The 11,789-nt window shown below is 37.0% G+C and overlaps 1 protein-coding gene across 1 annotated transcript; it reads right to left on the bottom strand.

Moving 5' to 3' along the window:
- Positions 1 to 216: 216 nt before the first annotated feature.
- On the bottom strand, positions 217 to 11,037 carry LOC149022825 (MDIS1-interacting receptor like kinase 2-like). The gene is made up of 2 exons (XM_089147707.1): positions 9,441 to 11,037; positions 217 to 554 (listed from the first exon to the last, which is right to left on the bottom strand). Exons 1-2 carry the CDS (start codon positions 11,035 to 11,037, stop codon positions 217 to 219), a joined length of 1,935 nt encoding a protein of 644 aa, XP_089003833.1.
- Positions 11,038 to 11,789: the final 752 nt, after the last annotated feature.

Genomic DNA, 11,789 nt, shown 5'->3' with positions numbered 1-11,789 from the left:
ATTAATTAAGAAGCAAGATGTGTAAAGTTTCAACATAGGAATACAGCCATCTGCATCTTTTTTAATTTTTATATGAAGGTCCTATATATGAATACAAAGATAGAGTTTAGCTGGAGAAACAAACAAACAATACTTTTAAAATTCACAAGACAACATCTTAGCCATCTAGGGTGCACTTCCATAAGACTTAATGGATTTAAATATATTTTTAAGTGCCTAATTTCCATGATGAACTTGTGTAGGAGGGATGCAATCACGATTTGTAAGACTTGCTAGTTTAAGAGACACAAATTGCATGGTTGGACGAGATTTTGGGTCGTTGTGCAAGCATGCAATTCCAAGCATCATTAACTGATTCAAGTCTTGTGCTGCCAATTGTGTTGGTGGGGGGAGACGTGGGTCTAATACATCCTTTAGTACGATATCTTTTATCTTTAGCAATGGTAATGAAGAGATGAGTTCTCTTGGATGTTTTCCCATAATTGTCTCCAGAATCAATACACCAAAGCTATAAACATCGCACTTCTCCTTCATAACCATTGTAAAAGCAAGCTCTGAAAGGGGAAGGCAAAAGTGGAATACAAATTTAGAGTAATATAATCATATAGAAACATATTGCTAATTAAACTCATAGGCAAGATTTGAGACATGAACCATTGTGATACTTCTACTTTACTAAACTATTTCCTAACAGCCCAAAGGATTTTTAGTCCAATAACACTATCAAACAAAACTTCATCTACATAGGTTCGTTTAGTAGATAATTGAATTTTGAAAACATAACATAGGTTCGTTTAGTAGATAATTGAATTTTGAAAACATTACTTGGACATCTCCCGACTTATATGACAATCGAATAAACATCAGTTAACTAATTTAAAGATACTAATGAACTGGATCAATTGCAATGTTTCTTATTGTAAAGGATCGGCCTTTGAATTTAAATTCAAATTTAAATCCACCATAACCAAATCTATTCTCAACCGATTTTATCTCCAACCAATGATTGTAAACAAGTGTCAACAAGTTGTAGAGTTATGGTCAAAGTGTCAACAAGTTTATCGTTCTAATTGTAAACAAGTTGTAATTGAAATTCAAGTAGTCAAATTGTAGTTCAAATAATATATATACATCTTCCACACATGAATTTGAGTGTGGAATGAGTGGAAGAATTATCTCTCAATTGAGTTCTCTCTCAAACAAAGCTTAACTTGGTATCAGTTTCTAAGCCTCTAACCACTGTCCATGATCCTCAAGACCTTCTGTTCTCTCCACAATGAGCTTGCCTACTTCCTCCAGCTTTGCCACTGCCATGGCTTCTCCTCTTATTTCACCTAGCAACACTGTATCTCTCTTACCTATAAAGCTTGATCATAGCAACTATCTCCTATGGAAATCACAGTTTCTCCCCTTACGACATGCCAATGATCTTCATGAAAAATATTGATTTAACCAATTCAGCTCCTCCTATGACCATACTTAATCCCTCCACCACAACACCTGTGAAATCCAACAAAACCCTAATTCGAAAATCCTTAATGTAAGTCCGAAGACCCGAAGTGAAGGAAGAAGACAACTTTGGGCCATCCAAAATTGAACCCACTGGATCTAGCCTGGAACCAATGTAAGTAGAGGGTGATGATGCCAAGTTAGAAACCTTGACTTACTTTAATGGAAGATGTAGCTTGAATAATGATGGAATTGGAAGATGGATTTTGAATTTTTGAGTATTGTGATGACATCCTTGGAAGGTCCTACACAATCAGGTAAGACCCTTTCTTAAGTTAAAAGAGGACCCAAGTGGAGCTTGTGGCTTTTGGAGACCAAAATCAACTACTGCCTTGGTCGCCCCAAGCGACCAAAGCTGGTCTAGGGTAGAATTGTCACTTTCTGGAAAATTAGGTTTTTAGAGCATTATATATACAAACTTTGATCTAATTCGAACAACTTTGCCTCTACGCTATTGGAGAATGTGAGAAGAACCTTAGAGCTTCCTCTTCAAGGCCAAGGAAGATCCCAAGCATCCGTGAGAGATTCCTCCATTGAATCTTCTTCTACAAGGTTAGTATTCACTTCATTCCCTCTAGATCCATTCTCCCTTCTGTTTCAACCCATTGTTGTGATTGTGAGGAAGGCCTTATGCTACTGTAATGACCTAATTTTTTATCATCATAGTCTTAGTGTGAATTCCCATTCACTCTATTCTTTCAATGGACAACACGGTATGATTTCGGTATTAAATCTAGTATAATCTTCATGATCCTAATTCTATTTGTGTTGTATGACCTCTAATCTATGCTAGATCTATTCCTAAGTGAATTTTTGACCATGATCTACTGTTTTCTTATCTCTAGAAGGAATCTCCATTCATTGTAATCTATCCGTGAAATCTATAGACAGATTTCCGAATTAAGCCTAGTATGTCATCCGATAAATTTCTTTTCCAATGTCCATGTAGATGCTTAGATCATGCTAGATAGTCTTCATATACTATTTTAGAATTTTCTTGTTAATTTTGGAGTGATTGGAACTCAATCGAGGAGTTTTTGAACTAAACTTAGGTTTTCTGTCTGTACACAGTCTACTTGGTCGACTGCCTTGGTCGCCCCAAGCAACCAAGGGTGTCCTGGACAGAAACTTTCTCCATTTTGACTTCTTTCCATCTTTGATCAATTGGGTTTGTTCCTTATATTCTATACTTGTTTGTTTAGGGTTATTTTGGTGGCTTTGGACCTCCCCTTTGATCTCTTTTCTTTGGAGTTAGCGAATCGGATATAAGGTGAGTACGTTCACTCACAATTGACATCATTACATTATAAACTATGTTAGATCTTGTATGCATATTATAGCTATTGTCTTAGAATTCTTTTCTATATTGTTATACTTCTATAATTCTAGAATATGTTTCATTATGTTAACTTGCATACTTGTATGATTATGATTGGAAGGAATGGATTGGCGTGTGATATAGAGAATCATATTTTGATGTGATTACCTAGGTTGTAATTGTGGAATGGGGAATGCCCTTTTAACGTTTCTGTCATTGGACATCAATGGATGTGGTATGAGACGCATTCCTATGGTGCCCCTTGGCACTTTCCATAACTATTGGTTGACATACCTAGGTTTTGTTTAGAAGTGTTTGGCTAAGAAACCTTGTCATATCTAACCCTATCGGAAGGGGTATTGATATTGAGTGACCCATGGCAGCAATGGGGATTTTTGGGCGCTCAAGACCGGTAGCCAACCAATGAGAGCACACAAATCACATTGTGGGGGTCATTCATTGGTAGGGTCGCACATAATAAACATGGGCTCATGGGTGCCCAAGAGTGCAAGGAGCATAAGGGGACACGAGAGCTTCTCGTTTATTATATGTAGATGACAAATAGGGTTAAGAGTCTACATAACTGAGAAGGAGACGGTGACTTTAGGAAGAAAGGTACTAGAAAGGATCGCGAGAAGCGAGGAATGAAAATATCCAACGCTAAAGTAGATGTGACTCAGTAGATGACGTGCATTGGGCTAGGTATAACCCTGACACGCGCCAACACTCATACCAATGGTGGAGTGAGAGAGTGGTGACTTAAACCCCAACCATGGAAAGTTTGAGAAGGATGCCTTGACCCAACTACCGCAGAGAACCCAAGAGAAAGAGATTGTTGAGGGAGAGTGACTGAGACTGCCTAGAAGAGTATTGTGATTTATCTTAATGCGTGTCTGCCACTAGAGACCATCATATATAGAGCATATTTGTATCATTGTCTCATATCATTTGCATTATGCTTGTTTTGAACTAGTTTATAGTTGTTTATTGTGATTGAACTACTTGCTGAGTTCTGTTGAGCTCACTCTTCGGGGACAACTTTTAGACTTTGTTGCATGTGTGGATGATGACGACATCCAAAACTACAAGACCAAGACAAGTGATCCATATGGTCTACAAGATTTTGGCGATCATGAACATCATAGTGACGCATGTCCGTGTGAAGACTGTGCATACCAAAATTAGTCCGATCTTGGAGCTGGGGTGTGCAGTGAAAGAGACGGAGATTGACGAATTTAGACATTATCTTGTGGACAAGGAAACCTATTACGATTACTTGTTAAATGAGTTTATAGACCTCTTTAACTCTTTCAATTGTAATACATTAGAGATTCGATCTACCTTTCGCATTGATTTTAGAGTTATTTTTGCTAAACTTTATACCCTGATTTTTTTTATTCCGCACTTTGATATACTTTGAGATCTATCCTGAGATTTTTTTTTTGATTGTTTCTTAACATATTTATACAATGATTATTCTTTGTTCTTGATTATATTATTGTGCAATGTGGGTATATGATCGCCCTGAACTTATCTTTGGGACTATGGATCACACCTTCGGGTATTCCAGATAAGGTACGAGCTAGGGGGATGTGACAACACCAACACCAACCTCTTGTCCTAACCCTGCATATTCTTAATGGCACAAGCAAGACTAGATGATCTTATCTTGGATCATCTCCTCTCTTTCATAAGGTGCTCTTTCTCACATCATTGGTCTCTCCACTTCCCATGCCACTTGAATTCCCTTGAAAGAACTTATGCCTCCCGATCCCAAGTCTGAATTATATAGCTGAAATACCAGCTCCTACTAATCCTAAAAGGTCACTCTTCTATGGCTGACTATGTTTAGAAGATTAAATTTATTGGTGACAATCTTGCTGCTACTGTCACCCCGGCTATGATCATGATATTATCCTCACAATACTTCATGGCCTCCGAAATGAATATGAATCCTTTGCCACCTCTATTACCTCACATATTGATCCTCTTCCCCTTGATGACTTCTTAGACCTCATATTGATCCTTTTCCCCTTGATGACTTCTTAGACCTCTTACTGATCAAGAAATCTTGATTTTTTTCGGTACAAGAATCAAGAAATCTTTGAATATCAAATAAGATTAGAACTTGATTTGCCTTCCTCAGAGTTAATTTAGCCATTAGGTCTACCCCCCCCCCCCCTCTACCTTCTTACTGAAACTATAGAAACCCAAAAAGTTGTGGCAAAGGACAAGCTCGAGTCTATTCGAACTATGGTTGCTGTGCAACACATCCTTCCCCCTCTCCTCCCTTCCCCTATGGTTGCTTGTTAGATTTGCAACAAACCTAATCACACATGTGTGCAATGTTATTTTCAATATGCACTAAGTACCAGTGCATCACATATGAGTTCTCCATCGAAGCTTTCTTGCCAAGCTCTACAGATTCCTTTCATGCCTCTTAGTTCCCTAACTCAGGTGCCACCTACCATGTTATGTCCAACATAAAATAGATGGAAACAACAATGCCTTGTCATGGTATTGATCAACTTCACATTGGCAATAGAGGTTTGCATATAAAAAATATTGGGTGTGCTTCTCTATCAACTCCCTCAAACACTCTTACTTTAACAAAAGTGCTACATGTTCCTCCTATTACTAAAGATTTTCTCTATGGGAGGAAATTTACACGTGATAATAAGTTTATATGGAATTTCAGCCAACTTATCGTTGTGTAAATAATCTCAAAATGGGGACTGTTCTACTTCAAGGATCAACTGAAGCTAACCTCTATTGCTTCCATCCACCATCTTCATCTCCTCTATTCATCTCATCGAACATGTGACCCAAGAAGTCTGGCATGGCTGATTAAGGCATCCGTTGAATAGAACTATGAACTCTCTCCTTCTCAATTCTGGCCTGCACAATCATTCATCCAATCCACCAATTTTGTGTCCTATGCTAGATGGAAAAATCACATAAATTCCCTTCAAGTTGAATAACTTAAGAGCTACCTCTCCATTCTAGTGACTGCACTCTAATATTTGTGGCCCCTTCACTTAACCATCTACATAGGGTTACAATTATTATATTTCTCTCTTAGATGATTACACAGACTTACATGGCTTTTTCCACTTGTATGCTATTCAGATGGAATTTCTATTTTCAAGCAATTCTATTATTATGTACCCAATGTTTTGAATTTCAAGATTCAAAATATACAATCTGATGGTGCCAAGGAATATGACAATGTCAATCACTTTTTCAAAGAGACTGGTATGTTGCATCAATACTCTTGCCCCCACACTTCTAAACATAATAGGAGGGTGGAACGAAATAGAAAAAATAGGCCTAACTCTTATCGTGTGTGCTTTAGTCCCCCTTATTTTAGTCCCCCTTATTTTCTAGCTAGCAGCTTTTGAAATGGTTGTTTTCTTAATCAGTAGAAAGCCTACACCAGTACTTGGAAAAATATCTTTGTTTCAGAAGTTATATCACAGAGATCTAGATTTTTCATTTCTCAGAATCTTCGAATGTGCATGTTTTCCTTAGCTATGACCTATAACAAAAACAAGCTCCAATATTGCTCAAAACAATGCATTTTTCTTGGCTATAACAAACTCACACAAGGGGTTCACATATTATGATCCAATACTTGGTGGATCATATATCACTGGACATGTATTTCTTTATGAAACCAAGTCTCCATTTGCAACTCAAACTCTCAACCACCCTTCCCTCCGTCACTTCAACCCCACCATAGTTATAGTTGTTAACCTCCTTTCAAATTCAAAATTTGAAAATTTCCATCCCACTCAAAATTCCAATAGAAATTCAAATTTTGAAATTCCCCACCCCACCAAAATTCCAACCCAAAATCAAAATTTGAAATTACCCACCCACCCGAAATTCCTACCCAAATTCAAAATTTGAAAATTCCCACCCCAACCAAAATTCCGACCCTACTTCAATTTTGAAATTTCCCACCCACCTGAAATTCCAATACAAATTCAACTTTTCAAAATATCCATAAACCCCTCTTACCATCCCAACCCACCCGAAACCCTAGCACCTAACCCACCTCCACCATCCCAACCAACTCTACAAGAACCCTAACATATGTAACCCACTTCAAAACGGGTCATCTCAAACCGGTATTCGTATCCAAAATGAATCTCCTAGCCACCTTTCCTAAAGCCCATCCTAAACCCACCTTATATACTACTACCAGTAAAGACCCCAAATGGAGGCATGCTATGAACGAAGAATTTGATGCTCTCTTACGTAATGGTACTTCGAGTCTATTTCCTCGTCAACCCCACATGATTGTTTGGAAGTAGATGGGTTTACAAAATCAAATGAAATAGTGATGGCTATGTTTCATGTTACAAGGCTTGTTTGGTTGCCAAGGGATTTCCTCAGCATGAATGAATTGATTATTTTTACACTTTCAGTACATTATAAAACCTACTTCCGTCTACTTGATTCTATCTCTATCAATTGCCCAAGGATGGACACTTCACCAATTGGATGTTCAAAATGCATTTTTAAATGGTGAATTGTCTAAAGAGTATTGGTTCCACCACAAGGTTTCATTGATCAAGAGGGACCTACTTATGTATGTCACCTCCAGAAAGCTTTATATGGTTTAAAACAGGCCCTTAGGGCATGGTCTCATTGTCTTGGCATATATTTACTCTCTCTAGGATACTCACAGTCCTCATCTGACATGACACTATATTTTCATATTTTAGTAAATCAAATTATCTATCTTCTAATATATGTGTACGACATTATCTTTACTGGATCTTGCTCTTTCAAGACTAATTCTATCATTACAGCCATTGGCAAGGAATTAACTATCAAAGATCTTGGTGACTGCACTTTGGGAAGCCGTGGCTGCCACCTCGGTTTACTCCTCCCTCCAAATATTCTTCAGACCTTTGGCAAGATAAAGGGTAAATATCACTATCAAAGACTCTTGGTAATATCGACTTACCTCCCTCTTACCAGCATATATCAAACACCCCCCCAACAGAGCTAACATTTACGGGTGAAATATTTTCTAAACCCCAAACTACCCTTGGATTAAAAATATTTTTGTTTTAAACCCTAAATTATCTAATCACTCGCAATTAAATACTAATTATCCCATAAAACAAACCAAATACATGTTAAAACTCAAATTATCTTTAATTATTAAAAGGCCAATATATCCAAAAAACTCATCAAACAATTAAAAAAAACCCAAAGTAGTAGTATGTGTTTAATTTTACTAGAGAAAAAAAAAAAAAAAATATGTTGGGCTTTAATATTAAGTTTAACTAGAGAAACAGAAAGTTTAATTGTTAACGAATTAAGGTAATTTAGGGTTTAAAATATAAAAAATAGCCAAGGGAGGGATTTAGAAAAATATGAACGGAAAAAAAAAAAAAGCAGGAAGAGGGAGGTAAATGATATCGGGGGCCACTAAGAGGGGAGGTAAGTGATATTTACCCAAAGATAAATATGCAAGAGGCCAAATCTATAGCAACACCTGCCTCAATCACCAAAACAACCTGCAGAGACCCTCCTCTCCATGCTGATCCATCACAATATAGAAGTACAATGGGTGCCCTTCAATATTTGATTCTCACATGCCCTAATATAGCAATTATGACCAACATATGCATCGTCCTATAGTTGATGACTAGGTTGCATTTAAAAGAATTCTTCGTTATCTGAAAGAGAACCCATCCCATTATATTGTATTTCGGACCACAACTAAACTCTCTCTCACTACCTTTAGTGGCACAGACTAGGCTGGTTCAACTACTGGTTGCCGATCTACTTAGGGCCTAACGTTGCCTCTTGGAGTTCCAAGAAACAACCTATTGTGGCCCACTCCCCTAGAGAGTCCGAGTACAAGGGGTGCTAATGCTAATGCTAATGATGAGTTGATAAGGTTACATTAGTTACTACATGAACTTGGGGTGCCTACTTCGGTACCAACTCTTTATTGCGACAATATTGAAGCCACTAATCCGGCATGAACCAAACACATATAGATTGACTATCAATTTGTTCACGAACACCAGAAATCTATCAATCCTATTTGTTATCACAGGTGACCAAGTTGCAAACATTCTCTACAAGGGCTTATCCAGTCCAAGATTCAAAATTTTAAAACCCTAGTTCACTGTTTGTCTCGAACTAATAAGCTTGCAGGGAAGTGTAAAGGATATAAGCCTCTAAATTCAAATTCAAATTCAAATTTTAATCACCATAATCAACTTTATCCTCAACTGATCTTGTGTCCAACTAATCAAGAAGATTTATGGTTAAAATGTCAACAAGTTGTAGAGTTCTAATTGTAAACAAGTTATAACTTAAATTCAGATATTCAAATTGTAATTCAAATAATATGTATACATCTTCCACTCACAAATTTGAGTGTGGAAGAATTCTCTCTCTAACAAAGTTTAACTCTTATAAAGTAGGGTAGGGACCAGTAAGTTTTAGATATGTAGGGGATGTGCACTTAATTCTAATATAATTAGCTAATGCCAAAGTAATTTAATCTTGAATCTTAGGGTGAAAATAACTAAACGGTTAAAATAAAAGTATAGAAAAGGAAGAATATTTGGTAATTTACCTGGAGCAATATACCCATATGTGCCTGCAAGTATAGTGTGATTGGTTGAACCAGGATCTAGAAATCTAGAAGTTCCAAAGTCTGCGACATGAGGTTCGAGATTTGCATCCAACAAGACATTATTGCTTGATATGTCTCGATGAATTAGCGGTGGTGTGCAATCATGATGCATATAAGACAAAGCATAAGTAGTTCCTTTGATGACATTGATACGTTTTTCCCAATCCAATTCCACAGCTTCTTCTTCATTTCCAAGAATATATGCTAGGCTTCCCCTCTCTAAGTATTCATAAACTAAAAAGTCACACCTTGGATGAGAGCAGAACCCATAAAGCTTCACAATGTTCCGATGCCTTATTCTTGTTAATACATATATCTCATTAGTGAAGCTCTCCTCATGGGCTTTCACTTCAGCTTCTAGGCGATGTAGTTTTTTCATGGCAACCACTTTCCCCATAGGAAGTTTTGCCATGTAAACACTCCCGTAACCTCCGGTTCCAATGCAATATTTGATGTCAAATTCTTCTGTAGCTTCCATGATGTCACTATATGCAATTGTTCCATCATAGTTCCATATTGAAAATATATCTCCATTTCGTTGTGTTACATCAGTGATAGCATCTGTTGACCTTTGGTGGTTGACAAACCAGACCACAACAATTATAAATCCAACAAGCATGATGCCTAAAAAAGATATAATGATGAGGAGCTTGACATTAAGCTTTTCTTGACTGCTTTTACATGGAAGATGCCAATAATTAGTGCACAAACCTTTATTATTCTTGCACGAATCTGGTGCAAACTTGCAAGCTATTTCATCCGGAACATAACCTTCCAAATGATTGTTGGACAAATCCAAATAATCAGTTCTCCCTATTTGTGCAGGTATTGAGCCACGTAATTTGTTGAACGAAAGATCAAGAAACTTCAGCCGAGCCAAATTACCAATTACCCTAGGGATTGAACCAGTAAACTCATTGTTATTTAGGTTCAACTGATTGAGATTTTTGAGATTTCCTATCCCTGGAGGTATCAAGCCATTGATCTTATTGGCAGATAGGTCTAACCAATTGAGATTTATGAGCTTCCCTATCTCCAGAGGTATCAAGCCATTGATCTTATTGGTAGAGAGGTCCAACCAATTGAGACTTTTGAGGTTTCCTATCTCTCGAGGTATTGAGCCATGGATCCTATTGTTAGAGAGGCAGAGATGGGTAAGTTTAGAAAGCATATTGATGTTGTCTGGTATGGTTCCCCAAATTTTATTCAAATTAAGATCCAGGTGCTCTAGATATTGAAAATAGGAGAAATTGAGTTTATTGAGTTGTGCACTTACAAAGCGAAAACCTGACAGGTCTATCACCATCACTCTTCCTGCTGCATTACAAGCTATCCCGTTCCACTTGCATGGGCTTGTATCATTTGCACTCCAATTATCAGGAAAGTTGTAACCACTAGCTTTCCAATCCAGTAGAGCCTTCACTTCTGCTGGTGATGATTTAGTCGATAGAGCTGGTATTGTTGCAGGGAATACAATAGTGGTGAAAGAAGCCCACACAAAAACCATTTCCAAAACAAATGTGAGGAAGGAAGCCATGGGAACAATTAGTAATTGGATTCTGATAATCAGTTTGGTTTCACTATTACATATATATATAAATGAAATGTTAACACGACTTTACTTTCCTGCCAAGACTGGTTGAAAGTCAAGAGTCAAAGTCAAAACTGCAAGTCAAGATGGGAATCATTTGGCAACCCTTTTTTTAATTCTTCTTTGACGTGATTAAATGATTTCATTGCTGTTTGTCATAGGCTAGAATCTAGATTAATAAAATACAAAAAACCAACTTTGGACGGAGACCAAACCGATTTTGATCCAAGTTTTGACCAGTTTAATTATACTAATTTCATTTAAAATCTCAGTCATTATTAAGTGAAAGTCTTTAAGGTCTTTAATTTGCCCTTTCCACAAGGTAAGTTGTAATTAGAGTCAATATAAGTCTCCCACAATAAATATTTTTTTTATATTCTTTTATTTTAGTGTGTCTCAGACAAGATTATTTTTGTCATTGTACAATCTAAATCATCAATAAAGCTTCACTGGTTAAAATCTTGAGTCATCAAGTCAAGGGTCAAGGGTATTTTGCAGTCGTCAACACCATAATTTAGGTTTTATCCAAAAATAAAAATAAAGAAACCATAATTTAGGACCTTAGAAAATTCTTGACCCCCTGAAAAAGACATACAAAAATCCCCACATCCCTTTCAAACTTTTATTTAAAAAATTAATTGTAAAAATCAAGAGACCAGAATTACTTGTGACCTTGCGCAAATTATAAGCGAGAGCTG

Source organism: Hakea prostrata, chromosome 3 (genome assembly GCF_041222555.1).
Source record: "Hakea prostrata isolate BN-2017 chromosome 3, UWA_Hpros_2, whole genome shotgun sequence".
Taxonomy (NCBI): domain Eukaryota; kingdom Viridiplantae; phylum Streptophyta; class Magnoliopsida; order Proteales; family Proteaceae; genus Hakea; species Hakea prostrata.
The sequence above is the reverse complement of the archived record's forward strand: the minus strand, read 5'-3'. Positions and strand labels throughout refer to the sequence as shown.